Raw genomic sequence first — 22,396 nt, 5'->3', positions numbered from 1 at the left:
TCGCTCTGCTCCTTTGTAAGGGATAGAGGAGCCTGGATTTCCAAATTCAAAACACCCATCCGGCTGCTTCTACAAATCCCTGAATAGGGAATCAGTCCAGAGATACAGAATTTTTTCCCGCCAATATCTTACGGAGGACTTGCGTAACTCCACGGAGCTTCCAGTAAACACCAAGAACCCAAACCGGAGGTGTGCAGTGTGTGTATGTGTGTGCTGTGTGTCCAAGGGTCAGAGACGTGCGCTCCCGCAGTGAGGGCGGCCTCAGACGCAAATGCCAGGCCCGCCACCCAGTCGCCCGCTGAGAGGATCTGGCCGCCAACTCCAGGAAACAAAAAACAACGTCAAAACAAAACAAAAAACCCCCTCCATAATGGATATCCCCAGGGGTCTTCCCCCCCCCCCCCCCGAAAAAACGCGTTCACTTTGTGGAACGTTCCAATTTGTGCGGAAATTAGATGCACAAGGCAACTCATTCCATTCGGGAAGATGAACAGTGCTGCAGAAGCGAGACTGGCTGTATGTGGGGACACAGTCCCCCAAACCGAAAGAGGACATTCCCAGAAACCTCGTCTTGCCCCTCCAAGCGCCGGCCCGCGAGGTGGTGGCCACTGTGGCCGCGCACGAACTCCGCTCTGCGGGCGCCCTGCAGCCTCCGCGCAACTGTCGGCGCGCCACCCGGCCAGGTGCAACGGGCCCGGCTCCGCCAGCGGCGCGCGCCTCCCGCCGCCGGGCACGGGTGGCCCCGCAGCCGAGATTTACCGCGGCGCAGGGCGGCGGTTTCCGGGGCCGCCCGGCGCCCGGGCTCCGATTACAGGTTCACACGGGGGGCCCGGCCCGCGGCCGCCCAGCCCCCGCCGGAGCGCCCCCGCGCGGCCCCGCTCCCCCGCCTGCCCATTCTTCTCCATTCATGCGGACGCCCTGCGCCGCCGCCGCCGCCGCCAGCGCGGCCGCCGTCGCCGCCGCCGGCCGCCCGGATTGGCTGGCGGCCGTGGCGCCGGCACTTTCCCACGGCCCGCGGCGCGTGCGGCTCACCGGCGGCGCTGCAGGCGCGGCCCTGGCGTGCGTCCAGGCCAATCGGGGCGCGCAGGGCGGGGCGGGGCCGCGGCCGCCGGCGGGCTTGTGTCCCGGCCCGGCCTCCCTCGCCTGCCCGCCGCCGGCCCACCGCCGCCCGCGCCTCCCCCTTCCCCCCGCAGTGGAGACCCAGCGGAGCCCCCGCGGAGCCGACGCACCGCCGCCGGGTAGGGGCCGGCGAGGAGGGCGGGGGCAGGGTTCGCCCTCGATCTTAGCCTCGCTCCGGTCCCTCCCCGGAGTGGCTGCCAATCAACGGAGCGAGAAGCCGGGTTGGCGGAGCGGAGGCTGTTGCCCAGGAGCCGCCGCTCCGCCCCTCCGCCTCCTACACCCCGCCTGCCCTCCCAGGGGACTTGAGTAGGGGCGCAGCGTGGGAAAGGGATGGTTGAATTTTAACCGGAGGCAGAGCGTGAGCGGGATCAGTGTGTGCGGAACGCGAGCCCCCGAGCGCGGAGAGGCGCCGCTGCTGTTAACTCCTCCCTGCCCGCCGCGCGGAACAGACCCTCCCCCGGAGCCCTCGCGCAACCAACATGAAGCGAGCCCACCCCGAGTACAGCTCTTCGGATAGCGAGCTGGACGAGACCATCGAAGTGGAAAAGGAGAGTGCGGATGAGAATGGGTGAGTTGGCGGCGGCAGAGCGGAACCCGGGCAGGAGGCGAGCGCCGGCTGGCCACGGTTGACAGCGGGCGAGGGCCCCGGGCACGTCTGTGCCCTCCACTGACCTCTGCGCATCTGGGTTATGCCCCTGTCCGGGGTGAGGGACGCCGGAGGCCCTTTCAAACCCAAGTGGCCAAAACAATCTGAGTGCGGGGAGGATGAGGGGGACCCTTCGTATCACCTCCCCTGGCTTACAGCGATTCCTGTTTTTCCCCCCATTCAGAAACTTGAGTTCGGCTCTCGGTTCCATGTCCCCAACTACATCTTCCCAGATCTTGGCCAGGAAAAGACGAAGAGGCGTGAGTCTCATTACAGTGCTTCTTGTTTTGTTTTGTTATTAATTAATGGAAAGAACTACCTTTCTTCATTTTTGAAATTTACAGTCTTGATGGAAATACCCTCCTTTGTTTTGCTTGCTTTCTGCAGATCATTGAGAAACGCCGACGGGACCGGATTAATAACAGTTTGTCTGAGCTGAGGAGGCTGGTGCCTAGTGCTTTTGAGAAGCAGGTAATGGAGAAAGTGGGTAGAGCTCTCCGTGTAGCCATCCACACCTTCTGAATCCCTCCCCTCATTAATCTGAACCTCATCCGTGTCTCGAAAAATAACCGTATTGCTTTTGCCGAAGAGATAAATTCATATACAGATTCCAACATATTTTCTGAAGACAGCTCATTTTGTTTTAGTTTGTACTTTTATGATTTACAAAGCATACTGCATACGGTGCATATCTGTTTTAAGTTGTTCCCCAAAGGCACTTGGTGCCATATCAATTTTTTCCCCCATTCTCTTCTCCAGGGATCTGCTAAGCTAGAAAAAGCCGAAATTCTGCAGATGACAGTGGATCACCTGAAAATGCTGCACACTGCAGGAGGGAAAGGTACATATCACTAATCTGGTGGCAGCCGAGTGCTCTGGGTAGAATGAGTAGATGCGGCAGGCCAGCCCTGGTGCAGTCGCTGCCTTATTTTTCCTGTGTGCTTTGGGGGTGGGGAGAGAATGTTGTGTGGTGTACAGTTGTCAGTGCATTTGCAAATGCACATAGGATTTTCTCCAGTGAATGCATCACCCCAGTCCTCTTCGAACTAAGCTAATGCACCTTCTTTTGGAGAATACCTGTTATCAGCGAGGTGCCCGAAAGCTGTGACAGCCCTGATTATAATCAGGTAGCTCTCACCACATTTGTTGATTGCCATTTTGAGAAAAAGCCTTAAAAAAAAAAAAAAAAGTTATGGTCTTAATTTTATCTACAGGATTGAAAAAAAAAAAAAAGCTCCTATGACTCTTGAGGAAAGAAACCTGTTGTGGTTAATTAGAGAAAACCTAACAGAAGGTGGGAGACCGGGGTCTGTGTGTCTGTCTCCAGCCGGAAAATCCTTTGCTCAGGACCAAGTGGCTAAAAGCTCCATGATGATAACTTACATCTGTGTGTCTAATGAATTTCACTGCTCTGTGGTTTCTCTGTCCTTGATGTATTTTTTGTTGTTGTTGGGGGAAAACATTAAAGGAATGAACATAGTTTCATCTGCTGGTAGGGTATAATTCCACTTTCTGCTCAGCAGTTTCTAATTGGGCTTTGAACTTACATTAGCAAACACTTCTCATGTTGATTAATGCAAAGACTTCGGTCAACTCCAAAATATTTGGACCTTCGTTAAGAGCCCGTGTATGCCGTTTTTAAGGATGTAGGTATTTGTTAGGAAGGGCTGCCTTTGGTATTGAAGAAATGCGGGAAATCAGCAAAGCCTGAGGTTTTTCTTTTGTTCTTTTCCTCAGGCTATTTTGACGCACACGCCCTGGCTATGGACTATCGGAGTTTGGGGTTTCGGGAGTGCCTGGCGGAAGTTGCCCGTTATCTGAGCATCATTGAAGGACTAGATGCCTCTGACCCGCTTCGAGTTCGACTGGTCTCACATCTTAACAACTACGCCTCCCAGCGGGAAGCGGCCAGCGGCGCCCACGCAGGTCTTGGACACATTCCCTGGGGCAGCGCCTTCGGACATCACCCGCACGTCGCGCACCCCCTGCTGCTGCCCCAGAACGGCCACGGGAACACTGGAACCACCGCCTCGCCCACGGAACCACACCACCAGGGCAGGTTGACCGCGGCACATCCGGAGGCGCCTGCTTTGCGTGCGCCCCCTAGCGGCGGCCTCGGACCGGTGCTCCCTGTGGTCACCTCCGCCTCCAAACTCTCGCCGCCCCTGCTCTCCTCCGTGGCTTCCCTGTCGGCCTTCCCCTTCTCCTTTGGCTCCTTTCACTTACTGTCTCCCAATGCACTGAGCCCTTCGGCACCCACGCAGGCAGCAAACCTTGGCAAGCCCTATAGACCTTGGGGGACAGAGATTGGAGCTTTTTAAAGAACTGATGCTGTAGAATGAGGGAGGGGAACACTTACAATCCCAGCTGAGCTGGGCTGTTGCCAACATCACCTTAAAGTCGTCAGTAAAAGTAAAAAGGAAAAAGGTACACTTTCAGAGGAATTTTGTTGAAAGACTAAAGGTTTGTTGGTTTACTTTTTCTTTTTTTTAATGTTTTTTTTATCATATGTATTAGCAGTTTTTAAAAACTAGTTGTTCAATTTTGTTCCAAACATTAAATTGAAATAGTGAGTATAAACCAGCACTTGGTAATAGGTTTGTTCTGTGCCTAATTACTTTGTAAACCTCTCTGTCGAAGAATGATTCCATTTTTGCCTCAAAGTTTTGGGAATTTTAACATTTAGTATTTTGGTCTGTTTTTCTTGTTGCGTAGCTGAAGTCTGTTTTTAGATTTAATTTTCCAAACCACTAAGTTCAATGTTAACATGATGCTATTTGTTAATAGTTTGACAATTAAGGTGTTGTATAGGTAATATTCTTTTGTGGGGGGAACTATGTTGAATTTTATATTTCTGAACAAAGCGTTGACAAATCAGATGATCAATCAGCTTTATCCAAGAAAGAAGATGAGTTCATTCTCTGCCTCCTGCAGCAGTAAGGTGAATGTATAACCCATCAGGGGCCCTGAGTTCATATGACCACCTGCCAGGACTGCAGTCCTGGCTTAGTTAGGAGAGAGCCACTTGGGGGTTGATCTCCATTTGGAGTTGGTGGGGAGGAGACTGCATAGGATATGCCTGCATTTACCAGCCCCATGCAATGCAATGAATTTTTAATCTCACGGATCTCAAATTCACAAACATTAACATGGATAAATGATCACGGTGTGCAAGTGGTCCAATCGAATAGTCCAGTGGAACCTGTTAAATGCATAACCTAATTCTTCCTGAAACTGCTATGTTTTCTTTTAACTGGAAATTTTTATGTTGTGTTTTCCTTTTTGGTGCATGGCAATGTGGTTGTTGAGGTATTTAAAAAGGTGTGCTGCCTTCTTTTGGTTTAATTTGGTTCATAAAAGCATCAGTTCACAGGTTTATCCTTTTAGCAGGTGTAATTTAAACGACCTCCACTGAACTGGGTTTGACCTCTGTTGTACCGATGTGTTGTGACTAAATAAAAAAGGAAGAACAAACTATTCTGTATATGTCTTACATGCCTTGGCCTTTCCCTCTGTTGGCTAAAAGAAGATAAATTTTCCTTTCATTTTCATTTTGCTTGGTTACCAGTTTTCTTATTCATTATTTTGGGAATTCTAAACTGTGTGAATTTGCTACTGAATAAGGTGACTTCGTTGCAGCGCAGGGCTTTGGCCTGATTCCCATAAGAAGCCCCAGCCCTTTCACTGTTATGTCAGATGATCTGGCCCTCAGCGGGCTAGGGAGACTCATCAGGCTGGGAGTTGCAGGGTGGGAGAGAACTCTGCTGAAATCTTTTAAAACGGAGTTGACCAACGTTTTTTTTTTTTTTTTTTTTTTTTTTTCTGAGAGCATCTACTGTGTGCATAGTCCTGTGCTAAGAGAACAGAAAATTCCTTTTTTTTTTTTTTAACTGTAGCACAAGAAAAGCTAACACTGCCATCTCTGAAAGCCCATGCAGGGGCTGGGGAATCTGGCCTGATGAGCAGTGGAAGGCTGTAATTCTGCACCTGCACAGCTCCAGGAGTCTTTCCTTGTCTTGTTTCAAGGAATTTGCTTAACCCTTTAGATGCATTTGACTGAGCTGTGTAGTGACAAAGCTGACATATGCTTTAGGTTAGAACAAAACGCTGCCAGAACAGAGGCAGTAATCTGGGCCCCAGGGGGAGAGGGGTGCCTTCCTATTGCCTTGAAAGTCATCCTGCCAGCTGAGGAGTGCTGTCTCCTGGCTTGGAAGAAGTTTGCCTTGATCCTGAGGTTGGTGGGGAGGAGAGGGAGAAAACCCACTCTGGCAGATGACAAAATAGAGCTTGCCTTTTCTTTGCCCAGCCACAGAGCTCCTCCTCCCCGCTCTGATTGAAAAACGAAGACAGGAAGGCAGAGAAAAGTTTGGACTCTGAACTTGAGCAGCGCCTTCTGGGTCTCTGGGAAGGGAACAGAGACTGCAACATTTTTGTGATTGTGGGTCTCCAACTTTAGCTCTCACTCCAAGTTTCTCTGTGTGGCCTTGCATGTTGGCCCCTCTGTGGCTGCACGGTTCTGTTCTCAGCGCTGCCTGGGCCGCGTACTTTCTGCCCATCATAATGCTGTGATGGAAAGTGTTACGGTAATTTCTGCCAAGTGTCAGTTTAATTTTAGCCCTGTGATTTCAAATGGCATTAAAGCATTACCGAGCAGCATTGTGCTCAGGCTGCCTTAGGTTGTCTTACTCATACCTAGGCTTAGATGGCTGCTAATGCAGTAAGAAGGAAACCCTGTCATTTTGGTGGCTGTGCAGAAAGCGCTGTGGCGCTGTAACACATGTGGCACCATCCGCTTGTCACATCTGTGATCCCTGTATCATCACCTGCCTGGTACTTTGTCTTTGGAGGCAGGGTGCGGGGCAGTCATTTTCGAGGTTACACAGTTTTCCAAATAAATATTTTGGTTTCTTTTTATTAAAAAAAAATTTTTTTAATGTTTATTTTTGAGAGAGAGAGAGAGAGAGAGAGAGAGACAGAGCCTGAGCAGGGGAGAGAGAGAGGGGGGACACAGAATCAGAAGCAGGCTCCAGGCTCTGAGCTGTCAGCACAGAGCCCAACCCGGGCTCAAACTCACAAGCCATGAGATCATGACTTGAGCTGAAGTCAGACGCTTAACCAACTGAGCCACCCAGGTGCCCTTGGTGTCTTTTTAAACCCCTCCAAGGTGACCGGTTTTTAGAAATAATAATGCAGGTGGAATGAGGTCTTCCCGGGAAACAGGATGGAATTATAATGATAAGCCGGGGGTATATAGAAAAATGAATGTAGGAAAACTCATTTCTATTTTGAACTGATACAGTAAGGAAAAAAAAAAAGAACATCAGGGTCTTTAGCATCAGCATACTTTTATACTATATATACATTTATAGTATTTCTACCCTTATAAACAAAATTTTTTAGATGGCCCATAAATTTCCCTTATGAGGAAAATAATATCACTCATCACAAAGAATCTTGAAAGGTCTCAATAATTACTCATTTATTTTCATTATTATATGTATTACCATGAATTAATGACATGAACGATAGATGGGCAGAATTCTTGCATTAAAAAAAAACTTTTACAGAAAAATCCAAGAAGTGTCATTTCTAATTTATTCAGTATAGTTAAATTAGGATGTGATTTTTATTCAGCTCTTTTTTTTTTTGCCCTGCTCTGTTACTCGCTAAAATCATGATATTTTAAATATAGATTACTTATATTTAAAATCCCTCAGAAAATGTTATATCTCCTAGTTATACTTTTCCCCAGCCCTTCTCGTCTATAGGAGTATCACAGCTTTGATGCCTTCATTAGTTTCCAGTGATGATTTATAATTAAAATAACTTCAGAGCTAATATCATCTGAGACACTGCTTCAAATGTGGCCCAATTTCTTTCCGAACGAAGCTCCGGGGAATGGGGGTGCCTTGGGAAGAGGACCCAAATCTGATTCCTGTTCTGCTTTTACCTAATTGAATGACCTTGGGCAAGACATTTAAACTTCTCTGGCCCCTGCTTTCCTCATCTGTCAGACAGAGTGGTTAGACTCGATGGGGGTCCTGGGCGCATGCTCACAAGGACAGGCACTATTGGGGAAAGATGCAGGGCCATTGGTCCGGTGGGTGCCGACCAAACACATGTTCCCAGCACTTCCCATCTGAAGGTCTGCCTGAAGGGCCACACCTGTTGTTCCTACATAGGAATTTTGGTTCGGTGTTGCCAGATTTTTCAAGTTTTTGAGAACATGTCCAATTTTAGATTTTCATGTGAAACAATCCAGTGTATATGGGTTGGTAACTAATTCACCAAAGCCTACCTGCAGGTAAGACCAGGCCTGTGGGCAGCAGCCATCTCTCAGCTTCTCTGGCTCTAGGCTCTAATCTGAATGGCTAGAATTTTCTAGTATCTTTGTCATGCATGGCCTATGAATATGCTTGATGGATAAACACTTGCTTAACATAAACAACGCAGTAATCAGGCAGCTGAAGGTGGTTTCGCGTAAAGAATATCATGTAAAGATAAGGGGCACAGGTTTTCTTATTTACTTCTGAGTTGTCAAATTTCCTCAAGGAGAGAGAAGGTAAAATTATTCTTCTCCTTGTAAGTCTGGCACTTCACAGGAACTTCTTTTGAAGGTGCGCTCCACAGGGTCCTTGTGTTCACTTTATACCAGGGAGGAAGATGGGGTCTCAGCCCCGTGGCCTTGCATGAAAGAGCGGGTGTGTGGCTTGCCATGACTCAGCACGCTCAAGTCCTGAAAGGCGCCATCTGATTTCAGGAAGTAAGAAGTCTCAGCAAAGAGCAAGCTGTTTTGAACCTCAACTTGAAACATGATGCCTGCCTTGATCTTGATGAACTGCAGGGCTTTTCGCTCAGATGCTTTAGTGTTCTGTTGTGGGGCAGGGGCAGTGAGTGGGGAGAAGGAAGCAAAAGAAAAAGAAACCCAGGCCTCTCTGTTTAAGCTGTCTGTACGGACTGACATGTATTTGTAGCAGAATCGTTGCCCCAGATCCACAAGTCCCAGAGAAATCCAGGGTAAACAGCGGTCCTGAGGTGGGTCTGGGGAACATGGGCAGGTTTCAGGATTTTGTGTTAATAGGCTGTAATATTATGCTTCTTTAGAGTTGTGTTGTAAAATTGCCCATTATGTTACTATTTACTGCATTAGTATTTTTCATTAAGTGCTGTATGTTGGGTTTTGGCATAAACTCAAGTTAAAAGACCATGCCTAAATTTGAAAACTTAATGATTCCTAGCAGTTGTTAGGGTGGTCTATGGCTTGATTTAGCAGAAGAAACTGAAAAACCTCATATTAGGCCAAAAGAGATGACGGGTCCTCCTGAGACAGTTGATTACTAAAAATTTTCTGTAGTTACTTCTAGGTTAGTTTTGTGTGTGTGTGTGTGTGTGTGTTTTACTATCTCCCCTAGGGCATGGTTTTGTCTGTGGTGCGTAGGATTGTTCATGAATGTGGAATTGAATCATAAAATTAAAGAATGACATATCTGAGCCTTTAATCATCCGCTTGGACTCTGTTTCCTATCGCTCACCCTTCCATCCCTCTGCTGCAGCCATACTCACTGTTTGCTGTTGCTGGAACATGCCAAGTATGTGCTCACCTCCAGGTCTGTACACTGGCTTTCCCTATGCCTGGAATGTTCTCTCCCCTCGCCCGGCTATCTTCTAACCCAGCCATGATCTGTAGTCTACTTGGCACTCTGCTCAAAGCTGCCTTCCCATGCAGTCTTCCTCGAAGTCTACTTAAAACAATAACCCACCACTGAGCCTTCTGTCCCCTCCTGCCACCCCCTACCCCCTTTCCCCTTTTGTTTTTCTCCAGAGTGCTTAGGTAGCATTATCTGAAAGAACATCCAATATCCAATTCATCAATTATCTGTTTAATGTCTGTTTGGCCTGATTTGTTCACTTTTAGAGGTCTGTCCCTTAAACAGTGCCTAACATATAGGAGACACCCAATAAATATTTGTTGGTGACAATAGTGACTCCAATCCATCCCCTTTGTTACCACTAAGAAGCAGAGCAAAGCATATCCAAACAGATGTCTCTATCCACCACTCCCTGCAATCTTTTATCTTCAAAACTACCAGGGAGACACCTGGGTGGCTCGGTCGGTTAAGTATCTGACTTCAGCTCAGGTCATGATCTCTCGGTTCCTGAGTTTGAGCCCCGTGTCAGGTTTTGTGCTGACAGCTCAGAGCCTGGAGCCCGCTTTGGATTCGGTGTCTCCTTCTCTCTCTACCCTCGCCCGCTTGCACTCTGTCTTTCTCTCAAAAATAAATGTTAAAAACAAAAAACAAAACTACCAGGGAAGGTAATTTCATGTTTCACTTCAGTAGTTTCTCATCACTACTATAAAATTCTGCTTTAAAAGAAATCCAACTTGATCTCCATTCTTCAAGACTATTTCCTTTTTTGTGTATGCTTAGTGGGGTTTGAAGGACTTTGGCCACTTTTTTATATTCCCCACAAAAGACCCTACTCTTCACTGAAGGCATTCAGTTCTGAATTCATGATCGCCTCCACCTTCTTGCCAGTTGAGGAGTCTAAGCATTTGGATCTTGCCACATTTTAGTCCAAGCATTTGAGGTGGGGGTGGGGGAGCACAGCATCTGCATTCATAGAAATGGAGAGACCATGGGGACAGACCACATCCACCCAGGGTTCACAGGAGAGCAACACGGATGAAATATTTAGACTCAATGTGACAAGTTCAAAGGAACTATATATAGTCTGGAATAAGTTGGAGGCTGAGGGACTGACATGAAAATTCTTGCTTTAAGATGCAAGGACGGAGCCTTATATAAGTAGAGGCCAGTGGTACTCAGGTGGAGACCCACAATCTCACAGAGAACAGAGACAATGTTGGATTGTGTGGGGAGCAGAAGGCTTCATTCATGACCTTGATTCTGACCATCAAGCAGCAATGGGTTTGAGGCAGGATTCCGAGTGCAGCTTTTTTTCTGCTGAGGGCACAGAGCAAGTAGTGAGCAAGTACCCCACATTCTAAAGAACCAAAGCCCAATTGGGGCCCAATACCTCCTTTGTGATTTTTTTCTTTAATGTTTATTTATTTTTGAGAGAGAGAGAAAAAGCGAGAGAGACAGAGCGCAAGCAGGGGAGGGGCAGACAGAGAGGGAAACAAGAATCTGAAGTAGGCTCCAGGCTCTGAGCTGTCAGCACAGAACCTGAAGTGGAGCTTGGACCCACGAACCGTGGGATCATGACCTGAGCCGAAGTCAGATGCTCGACAGACTGAGCCAGCCGGGTGCCCCCACTCCTTCACAACTTTTAATAGGAGGCCAAACTATCCCTGCCATGTTCCACAATAGCTCCCATAACTCACCCCATCCTAGTTTACATAAAAAGACTGAGGGAGGAGAAAAGCAAAGGAATGCCTGTATGTGGACCTGGCCTGGGGGTACTTTTCTCTCCCTTCTCTGTGGGGAGTCGGCAAGCTGAAAGGTTTCACGAGGGATTGTAGTGGCTCTCCTGAGGTTACAGGATTCACAAAAAGTGGGTTTGGGGCTTGGAACACTGTCAGAGCTGAAGGCAGAGCCAGCTGCCTCCTATATGGGACAGGGTTCTTAGAGATGAAGGGGACTAGCTAAACATCTAGCTAAACATCTCCCCCCAAATACCACACATCATCTATTTGGAAAGCATCGCATCAGCAGAGGCCTCTGGCATCAGAGGGAAAGCAACAGAGTCAGAGTGAGCAGCGGGCTCCTGTCCCTCCCCTCAACTTATATGAGATGTCTTGTTCTCTCTTTTCGCCCCCTCAACACCAGAGTAGTCAGTCTCGGGAAGGTAAGGGGTGAAGGGATACCAGAAGCGGAGCTGGCCTGGGACATGGACCACCCCTACTCCTACCTTCCAAGGCTCTGGAGGAGGAGAAGGAGCCAAAGGGCAGACAGTGCCTTCCCTCCCTTTTCCAAGGGCCCTTCTCCACATTCAAGCTGATCATGGGATGGGAGACAAGTATCAGATGAGAAAGAAGATTGGCATTTTAACATGGACTGACTTCCTTTATGGAAAATGACAAGAAACTATTCTGTCTAAGATGTCCTGAAAAGAAAGCAGAACGAAGGGAGCCTGAGCGGCTCAGTCAGTTGAGCATCTGACTTCGTTTCAGGTCATGATCTCGCAGTTCTTGAGTTCGAGCCCTGCATCGGCCTCTGTGCTGACAGCTGGGAGCCTGGAGCCTGCTTCAGATTCTGTGTTTCCCTCTCTCTGCCCTTCCCCCAGTCATGCCCTGTCTCTCTCTCTCAAAAAATAAATGAACATTATAAAAAAAATTTAAAAAACAAGAAAGCAGAAGATTTGTCAGAATATGGTTGAAGGCAGTTATTGTAAAAAACAAACAACCCCCTCCAATCCCCCAAAGTATTTATTAATTGTTCCTTACTTCATGGAGAAGTGCACACACAGTTAAAGGAAGGAGACCTCAGTAAACGGAAGGAGCTTATGCACGAGATTGCCTTACTAGTGCTGGTGATTTGGGGGAACGGTGGAGCCTTTGCCTTTCAGGAAGAGATTCTAGAATCTTGGATCTTTTTAAGAAAATGGATTTTCTATACTGTAAATCACTGAGTTTAATGTTAATACAAGGCAAAATTTTAAGACAAATTATTCACTTCGTCACCTGGAGCACGTATAAAAAGCAAAGAAAAACACTTGCTCGTGTTCCTTGCATACCTCATTCTTTTTGAAAAGGCTTCCGCGCTGGGCCATTGGGGCATCCTGCAGAATAATGTACCTGTGCTTCAGGGAGCTATTTCACTAAGTGTCTCACTGTCTTCCGGAACAGTTGTAGAAATGTGAGCTGGATGATGGAGCAGTTAAAAAGTTCAGTGATCTGTTGAATGACAACAGTTCTTTATTTAACGCTTGCAATATGCCAGACGCTGGGCTCGGGGCTTTGTATGCATCATCTTCAATCTTTCAGAGCGGTGATCCTGAAAGGTCAGCATTAGGATCTGATTCTGAGATTTTGCAAGATGGAGACACTTGTCCGAAGTCATGCGTTAAGAGGCAAAGCCAGGGTTCGATCAGGCAGATCAGAAATCCGTGTTGTTGCCATTTAAACCCACAAACTCAGTTCATCGGTTGATTGGTTTCAACTTGGTAGAGGGTCTCCTGTGATACTTCCTAATGACTTCAGTAACCTGAAAATGGAACGGACTCCTTTGGGAGAAGATGAGCTCCCTGAGCAGAGGGCAGCGAAGCAGGCACTGGTCCACCTTAGATGTTGTGCAAAAGCTTCAGGTGGAAATAGACTAGGGCTTCTAAGACTTCCCAGGGGCGAAGGATACACAGACACATGCTCTGTAAGCATCGATCCCCAAATGCTAAACCACCACAGGTATACAATTCTTGATGTGCAAGTTCAACTTTCCCACCTCCCTGCCTTTGGCAGCCTTCCCCCTGTATTACAAAAGAAAGCCGGGCCCCTTACCCATCCCAGACCTGGGGACACAGAAACTTACAGGACACCAAACAAAGGGACAGTTCTTAAACTTGGTTTCAGGGAAGTCTTCCTTAACGATAATTGGGGTACCATCAACTTACCTTTGGTTTCCTATTTCTGCCTGTCTAACATGTATTTTGTTATGGGCAGAACATGAGCTATAAAATAGGGTGTTTTGGTTCATGTTCATATGTTCTGAATTCTGAGATATCGAGGGGGTGGTGGGAATGATGGCAACGAGGATTTAATAACCTTGCTTCTTACATCCTCAACATGCTGTTAAAGGTTGCAGCCTCTCTGAGGAGTCAGGTAAGAACAAAGCAGAGAGAGCATCAGTAAGAAATGTGAATGCCAGAAGGCTTTCTTGCTCCCCCGCCCCCCCTGCGTTAAACTGATGTAGTTCTTTCCGGTTACTCTCAATACTCTGCCTTTAGGTCCCTCTAGGTAGAAGAGAAACTGGAATAATTAATAGTTCCTTTAATAAGACTTGGTAAATCTTTTTAGTATATTTCCTAGAAATTGGGAAAGGGGCTGACTAATGACTGTGTAACAAATATTTTTGAAAATTAGGTACTTTACGATTCTTTGCTTTCATTAAAATGAAGACTGACCTAAATTCTCAGCTGGTGGGACGTCACTAATAATTTTGATGATGAATCATCAAAATGAGACTTCTGGCAATATTCATCTACTTTTACATGAACTACTTTGGGGGCAAAAGCCTTATTCATTTTATGGCAAAGAGATGCACATACAATAGCATTTTACTTTTAATAATAAAGTTATCAAAACATTATTTGATCGACGGTATAGTACTAATAACTCAATCTAGAATTTTCCTTCCTTGTTTCCTTTCTTCCTATCCCTTATACCTCCCTCACTCCTTTCCTTCCTTCCTTCTTTCCATTCTTTCCATACTTTAGAGCTTTATGGTCACAAGAAATAAAAACAGATATGTGCACATCTGTAATGGAGAAAATTATGCTAGATCAAGAAAATACTTCCAAACATAAAAATGTTACTAGGATCAAATTCTGTGGGGAAGCGGAATGGCAATAGGAATTCAAAGAGAAAATGGAATGATGTATCATTTCCCACTAAGAGGAACTTGTTCTTGAATTTCCAACAAAGGCAATGGCTGGCATCGTCATTATAGTATCTTGCTTTCCCTGATGCCCTTTAATGTTACCTTAGACACCAATGACATGCCATAAAAATTGCAAAATTTGCCACTATTTAAACCTAGGAAAAATTTTAGATGTCAATTTTTAACTGTGTTAGAGATAATTTTTCAAAATCATCCTACAGAGTAAGCAATCTCCAATGTGTGTGTTTTCCATGCCACCAAACAATTCTCCAGTTCTCAGGGGGCACTGCCTGGGTGTCCTACACTTTAACTCAATCCCGACGCTATCTCCCTGGAGATAGTGTCAGGTCCCGCAGGCTAAGGGCTCATTCCTAAAGAGATTGTAACCCCCTGCCCCACTTCAGATGACAATCGCGAGTCCAGTTTGTCACTTGTGCTTCTGACCTAGTGGCTATTGACTGGAGGTTCTGATGACCTCCTTCTCTGGTTGCATTAATTTGCTAGAGTGGCTTGCAGCACTCAGAGAAACATTTACTTAAGTTTATCAGTTTATTATAAAGAATACAGACAAATAGCCAGATGAAAAGGTACACAAGGAGCCCGCGTACAGGAGCATTTAAACCCCTTTGGGTTTCTAGGAAGGCTTCATTACATAGGCACGATTGATTAAGTCATTGGCCATTCGTGACTGAACTTGATAGCCAGGCCCTCTCCCCTCCTTGGAAGTTTGGGGGTGGGATTGAAAGTTTCAGCTGTCTAATTACTTGGTTGGTTCTGGCAACCAGCCTACATCCTTAGGTGCTTTTTCCAGAAGTCATTTTATTAACATAAATGCAGGGGTGGTTGAAAAGGGCTTGTTATGGAAATCAAAAGACCTTTAATGCACTTATCACTTAGGGAATTTCAAGGGTTTTAGGAACTCTGCCAAATATAGGACACACGTATATCTTATAATAAGTAACAATATCACACAATCCAAAAAGCTTTAATACCACTGATCTAGATGGTCTTAAACCTAAAGCTCTTTTATTATAGAGAAATGTCTGGAATTAAATTTGGCACGAATTCAGATTACCAGCTGAAACACCGAGTGAATTACATAAACTTGTCAAGCTTTAATCTTCCTCTGAGAAATGCGGTATTGACAGAAGCTTCCTCGGGGGGCTGGGGTAGCTGTGAGGGTAAATGAGGATGATGTGTCTAAAGTACTTAGTGCAGTGGCTGGCATATCATAGGGGTGTCAGGAAGAAAAACGAATACTAATTGAAAAAGTTATTTGAGTTTGATCTGGAGGGCCTCCAAGGAACACCAAATTCCACATAGGAGAGGGCGTCTTCTGGTGTGGTGGTGGGTGGGGGCAGCACGGTGGTGGGTGTGTGTGGCTGTGACATGTGAGGCATGGCAGTTTCGATGTGCTCTTCATAACAAAGCATAGTAACTGAAGCCTGTCTTCTGCCTGCTCACCTCCCATTTTTACCTGGGCCACCGAAAGTCCTCAGCTTCTGCATTGTGGTTAGGGCTGGGGTGAAAGGGTAGAGAAGCAGAGGGATGGGGGCAGGGGAGCAGGGACAACAGATGAGGGAAGGGAGGCACCTCATTCCAGAATGTTGGGAGGTGAGGGTTTCCTTCTCCTATCCAATCTCTCCAGATCTGGGGGAAAGAAAGAGGTGCCAGCTAACCAGAGATCCTATAACCCCTGTGTACTCCTGGAAGTCCTAGCCAGTCAGAGCATCCAGATCTATCCCTATATATTGTAATTGGACCATGAAACCACGAGCAGGTGGAATGTCTTTGGAAGGCACAGCTTGATTCCCAGATTTCCAGATTCCCAGCTGGCCTGCTACAGAGGTTCAACCAGTCCCTTCATTAACCTCACAGCTTCTTGTTCCTGTGGTTTTGTGGGGGGTTGCTTATTATATTATGGCTGAGGTTGGTGTGAAGAAATGCCAGAGTTGAAGGCAGGGCACTTGGGTTGGGGAGGAAAGGGGGCTTGTGGGGCAGAGAGGGACCTGCGGAGGTGAAATTGAGTGGTAGCTGGTGTTAATCTCTCTGCAGCAGGAAGAACTGCCTAAAGGAGGGGACAGACTGAGGGATGTTTTCAAGGACACAAGAGTTTCGAATTGTTTTTCATCTTCTGACATTAATTATGTCTTCATGACCCCCTCAAACCTCAGCTAGAATCTGAAAACACTAACTTCCTGTTAACGATGCCTTTTTGGATGGCTGACCTCAACTTGCCTGTATGTGAAAGTCACCTGGGGAGACTGAGAGAATCCCGATGGCCAGTCTGCACCCCAGACCAGCTAAATCAGATGTTCTAGAGGTGGCATCAATATTTTAAAAAATCGTTCACACGATTCAAACAACGTGCAGCCAAGATTGTTAGTGCTGTAGGAAAATTAAAGGAGAGTGGTGCGGAGCTTGGGACAAACTCTTCAGGCAACAGGGGAGAGGCCGGTTGCTGAGAGGCAGGTTGCTGGTGAGGGTGATCACAAGTACACCAAGCAGGCTGTGGATGTTGGGCTTTTACTCAGGACGCTTGTAAAAGAGCAACATACTTGGCTCAGCAATCGGGGTGGGTGGGACATAAAGTGTGGTTCTCAATGTCAATGTTGATTTTCAGTGCTATTTCCCTTGAGTTGACCTAACGTTCATTTTTCTGTAGATTTGGAGTTGACTCCCTTCCGAAGACAGTGACCTGTGGCTGCTGATCAAGAGCTGTGAAACTGGCCCTCTTGCCCAGCTCCAGACATGTGGCTTGTAGACATCTTCTCCTGGGCAGAGGGAAGTCAACAGCTACCCTCTGAAGGAAGCACGGCAGAAGGGTCCACTGTGTGTAGCTAAGCACTCCCTGCAGAGATAGACTGTCAGAAGAAGAAAGTGGGGCCAAGTTGTAAACAGCTAACAAAGGAGTCATGCATTCTTTGTTTTTTAATGTTTATTTGTTTGAGAGAGAGAGAGAGAGAGAGAGAAAGGGGTAGAGAGAGGGAGACACAGAATCTGAAGCAGACTACAGGCTCTCAACTGTCAGTACAGAGCCCAGCGCAGGGCTTGAACCCACAAATGGTAAGATCAAAGAACTGAGCCGAAGTCGGATGCTTAACCAACTGCTTAACCCAGATGTCCCAGGATTAGTCCAATTCTTAATAAAAGATCCCACCTACCTTGAGTTCTTGGTAATCTGGTCTAGAAGATTTGCCTCCTTTCCTGTCTCCTCCAGCCTGCTCCTTCACTTTGCTCTGTGTTCCTGTAACATTTAACGTCCAGGACATAAGCTGCGGTTCTCACTGTCAACGTTGATCTTCACTGGCACTTCCCTTGAGTTGACCTAACTTTCCTTTTCCATGAAAGCATGTATCATTTGGATACAGGAATGTGTGACTTGGTTAACTAGCCACTTCAAGCGAACATGCTTTATCTCATCATGGGACTGCAACATTAGCTTTCTGGGGCTTGGGGTTTGCAAGACCTCCAAAGAGAATGAAATCTATTTTTTGGTAAATATTTTTTACTCTCCTTCTTCTGTTTCCTCTCCTCCCTCTCTCTTCTCCTTCCTTCCTTCCTTCCTTCCTTCCTTCCTTCCTTCCTTCCTTCCTGTGCTTATCTCTGTTATGAGGACAGTGCTATGTGTACAGCACCAGTGAAAACTGTGTGCAGAAAAAAAAGGAACAATGGTGTTTTGGGGAATTTTTTCTGTACAAACGTATGCCTGCTCTTCCTGTTGTGTCACTACTGAAAGCATCTCATTCTTGCTTACCAGGCGGGTTGACCCAGCAGATACATCGCACAAAGCACGGCGGCGTCGAGATGGGGGGCAGACAGAGTTGGTTTAAATTTGGGAGGTGACACAGAAGGACTGGAAACTTATTGATTACGAAGGGGCCAATGAGCAAACGTGCCGGGGTGTGAAGTATTAAGGGCCAAGGGAGGTCAGAAACGGGAGACGGAGAAGCGATGTCAGATGCCAGGGCCGCCAGGAGCAGGAGAACACGGACTGAGGAGGGGGTTCGGCACCAAACCTGTGAGTCCGGAGAAAACCCTGCAGTTCTCTTAGCTGAGGCCTGTCATCTGGCAGTAGATCAGTAAGGACTGAGCCAACTTCGTTCATGGGCTGTGGGTAGCATCACTGGGGGTTTGGCGGTGAGGAAGTTATTACTATGGAGGGTGTGGCCCCCTAAGAGCCTGCCCTGATAGCCATGCAGAAGAATCTGAAGCCCACTACAGGCCCAGTTTGTAAGAGTTCTGACATCCCTGCTTTCCCTGGGACATCTCTTCAAAAGCAAACTGCTCTGTGTAGTGTGGGCAAACGTTGGTCTCATCAACCCTCACTTTGCAGTGACTGTCATTGGTGTTTGAGCAAAACTTGCAAAGTCTGTCGTGGTTTCTCTCTTTTTTTTTTTTAACGTTTATTTATTTTTGAGACAGAGAGAGACAGAGCATGAACGGGGGAGGGGCAGAGAGAGAGGGGGACACAGAATCGGAAGCAGGCTCCAGGCTCTGAGCCATCAGCCCAGAGCCCGACGTGGGGTTTGAACTCACGGACCGTGAGATTGTGACCTGAGCTGAAGTCGGACGCCCAACCGACTGAGCCACCCAGGCGCCCCTGTCGTGGTTTCTCTTTACACTTACATAAATATCTTTATGGTAATAAAGGTGTTTCTATATTCTTGCTATTTTATATCAGGCACTCTGAGCAATGTAATATAATTAGATCAATTATTTTGGAATTAAATAACAATACATATGCCTATCCTTTCTAAGTTGATTAAAAATTCGATCTCTAGGTGAATTTTTAGCGGAGGGAAAAAGCCCTTAGACTCTTCTATAATCACGCCTTCCCGTGGCCTGGGGTCAGTCCTAACACTGTACTTGCATTGGAGCAGAAATCCCGTAGGTACTGCCGGCAAAGAAGTAACCTGCACCTGAGCCAGACTGGTTCATGGGCCTGTTGCATAAGACTCTGCGGTGCTTGGCTGAGCCCGGATCTATTGAATTTGAACTGGGTGGGGGGCGGGAGGAGTTGTTTGAACCTTGGAGGCCTATGTGTTTAACCAGCCCCTAGATGATTCTGGGATATGTGATCCTGTCACTCCTTCAGAACTCTTCTTGCCCCCATCAGCTTCCTCACCACCTGTGACACGGGTGACTCTCAGAATCTCTGGCTTCCACCTGCTCCCCTTTCCCAGAGTCCTGTCTTCCGTAATAATAACACCATCAACAATCCTATCGATGGCAAAGGTTACTGTATGCCTGTGACACCCCTCCGTCTCTCTCTGTCCTTTTTTTTTTTTTTTTTTTTTTTTTATTAACAGAATCTCAGGGTTTTTTTTTTTTACAGGACAGCAATACACCCAGTCTTCTAAGTCTCTGGGTGTGGTGTGATCATGAGGCTAAGTTCCACTCAGTGTGCGAGAATCAGAAGTGCTGTGCAGAGCTTTCGAAAGTCAAGGTAGAGGTGCAATCTTCTTAGGCCATTTCTTTTTAATTTTTTTTAATGTTTATTATTTTTTTTTTTTATTTTTTATTTTTATTTTTTTTAACGTTTATTTATTTTTGAGACAGAGAGAGACAGAGCATGAACAGGGGAGGGGCAGAGAGAGAGGGAGACACAGAATCAGAAGCAGGCTCCAGGCTCCGAGCCATCAGCCCAGAGCCCGACGCGGGGCTCGAACTCACGGACCGTGAGATCGTGACCTGAGCTGAAGTCGGACGCTCAACCGACTGAGCCACCCAGGCGCCCCAATGTTTATTATTTTTGAGAGAGAGGGAGAGAGAGAGAGAGCGCAAGTGGGGCGGGGAGAGGAACAGAGAGAGAGGGAGACACAGAATCTGAAGCAGGCTCCAGGCTCTGAGCTGTCAGCACAGAGCCCGACGCGGGGCTCGAACTCACGAGCCGTGAGATCATGACCTGAGCCGAAGTCGGACACTTAACCGACTGAGCCACCCAGGCGCCCCGAAACTGTTTATGTGTACTCTTTTTCTTTTTTAAAATAATGTCCTGGCCTCAGAGGCTTTTATTATTATTTTTTGAGAGTGAGCAGGGCAAGGGCAGACAAAGAGGGAGAGAGAGAATCCCTAGCAGGGCTTGATCTCACAAACTGCGAGATTATGACCTGAGCCGAAACCAAGAGTCTGATGCTTAACCAACTGAGCTGCCCAGGTGCCTCTGTTTATGTGTATTTTCTAATTTAATCCTCATAAAACTCATTTGAGAGATTCGACTATTATCCCCCTTTTACAGTTTTAAATTAGGCATAGTTAAGTAACTTGTTTAATATCACTCAGCGGGTATGTTCTGGGGGCGGCATTTGATCTGAGGTAGGCAGAATTCAGGAACCAGGCCCTCATTTCTGTATATTGAGGACATCTCTCTCATGTAGTTCCCTTGACATCAAGAGCTGAGAAGATTTATGTTCCTCTGGGATGAACCACAACTCTGTTCTCTATTTCTCTATTATTACTGATGGGGCACAGACTTTTCTAATCTACTTTCCTCATCCTTCTTCCTCAGAGGAGGGAGGTGGGGGAGAGAAGCCCTAAGCATCGCTTGTTTTTAAATGTGAAGGACCAAGGTAAAAAAAAAAAAATCAGGTGACTGACATACAGTTCACAATTTTTTATTTTTCACACTAAGGTCATCAGTAAAAATAAACTATCACCTTCCCTGAACAACATTTGATGAAAACGACTTTTCATGTGAAAGATAGGAAAAAATGATATACCCACAAAGTAAAGGGCAGTCCTTTAAGCCAAATAGATTTAATTATAAACTTAGTATTTGAAAAGTGCAATGCAAAAAATAAAAGAAAGAAAGAGAGAGAGAGAGAGAGAGAAAAGTACAATGCATTTTCCCCCCTTTTGCTCATGTTGTTCAAGGACTGGCGAAATGTCATCAGGATTTGAGAAACCTTATTTAAGATCTTAAAGGGGCGCCTGGGTGGCTCAGTCGGTTAAGCGGCCGACTTCGGCTCAGGTCATGATCTCACGGTCCGTGAGTTCGAGCCCCGCGTTGGGCTCTGTGCTGACAGCTCAGAGCCTGGAGCCTGCTTCTGATTCAGTGTCTCCCTTTCTCTGACCCTCCCCCGTTCATGCTCTGTCTCTCTCTGTCTCAAAGATAAATAAATGTTAAAAAAAAAGATCTTAAAGAAGAGGCAGATAGTGGAAAAGCTGCCTCAGAGGCAAATCTGGCCAAAGAGTGATGAACAGGTATGGCAAGATGGCTGCTAGATACTGATATCCATTCTCCCTTTCTTCCTTGGTAATACAACCCCAGTTTTTATTTGGGGCAATATTGTGCTCACCTAAAAGAATATATATAGGTCCTCGCAGGCAAGGTTGGCCATGTGACAACATTTTGGCTGATGAGATACAAGCAAAATGTTGGGTGACATTTTCAGGACAGAGCACTGGGGCTCAGCTGCAAAGGGGGACCTCTTATCTTCCTACACTTTCTCCTCCTGCTGATCTAGTAGGAGGACATGTTGGCTATTAACTATCGCATCTCTCCTAGACTGAGGATGCCAATGCAGAAAGATGGTGGTCTGGGTCCCAGATGAGAGCTTGGACCTCTGAAAGGCCCGCTTTTGGACTTGTCTTACATGAGAGGGAATTTCATCTTACCTGAGATACAATTTTATTTTTTTTCTGTTGTATGCATCTAATCCTGATATGAAGAGGTAAGTCCAAATCCATTTTAGACAAAGAGCATCATAATTGTGTTAAACGAAATTTCAAGGAATCATCTGACTTATTTACCAGGAAGAAAATCAGAGCCAGGGCCACAGGGTGGGTAGCCCAAAGTCATATCACTCGATATTCATTCTACAAATGTATATCGAGCATGTCCTGTGTGTGAGGCTCTTTGCCAGGAGCTGGGGGCGCAAAAATGAAGCAGGGCATGATTCTGGCATGATTCACAAAATGGAATTAGAAGGGCTCACTGCCTTTCTCGCTGTACTGTACAGCCAGCATAGTCTATGGGGTCGGCTTTGTGGTAGGTGCTATCCAGAGACTCCAAATCAGGGGCTGAGACTGGCGCTGGGGAAAGAAGTGCCTGGAACAAAGAAGAGGGTGT

General features: G+C 46.6%; 1 protein-coding gene across 2 annotated transcripts; it reads left to right on the top strand.

Annotated features, from left to right (window-relative positions):
• The first annotated feature begins 1,434 nt into the window (after nucleotides 1-1,434).
• On the top strand, nucleotides 1,435-5,240 carry HEY1 (hes related family bHLH transcription factor with YRPW motif 1). 2 transcript variants are annotated; one of them, XM_060610774.3, is made up of 5 exons: nucleotides 1,435-1,687; nucleotides 1,950-2,025; nucleotides 2,153-2,236; nucleotides 2,525-2,606; nucleotides 3,503-5,240. In XM_060610774.3, exons 1-5 carry the CDS (start codon nucleotides 1,599-1,601, stop codon nucleotides 4,084-4,086), a joined length of 915 nt encoding a protein of 304 aa, XP_060466757.1. In that variant the 5' UTR covers nucleotides 1,435-1,598; the 3' UTR covers nucleotides 4,087-5,240. The 2 variants fall into 2 exon arrangements, with proteins under 2 accessions (XP_060466757.1, XP_060466758.1); XM_060610775.1 differs by lacking the exons at nucleotides 1,435-1,687; nucleotides 1,950-2,025; nucleotides 2,153-2,236; nucleotides 2,525-2,606 and adding an exon at nucleotides 2,990-3,059.
• Nucleotides 5,241-22,396: the final 17,156 nt, after the last annotated feature.

This window comes from Panthera onca, chromosome F2 (genome assembly GCF_046562875.1).
Source record: "Panthera onca isolate mPanOnc1 chromosome F2, mPanOnc1 haplotype 2, whole genome shotgun sequence".
NCBI classification, from domain to species: Eukaryota; Metazoa; Chordata; class Mammalia; order Carnivora; family Felidae; genus Panthera; species Panthera onca.
This window is presented reverse-complemented; position numbering and strand designations above follow the sequence as displayed.

Bases quoted from the DNA above. Each gene is read 5' to 3' on its own strand.
- HEY1 (XM_060610774.3), top strand. From the start codon at position 1,599: ATGAAGCGAGCCCACCCCGAGTACAGCTCTTCGGATAGCGAGCTGGAC. The intron at 2,026-2,152 runs GTGAGTCTCATT...TGCTTTCTGCAG, and splicing joins CCAGGAAAAGACGAAGAGGC to ATCATTGAGAAACGCCGACG. The intron at 2,237-2,524 runs GTAATGGAGAAA...TCTCTTCTCCAG, and splicing joins CTAGTGCTTTTGAGAAGCAG to GGATCTGCTAAGCTAGAAAA.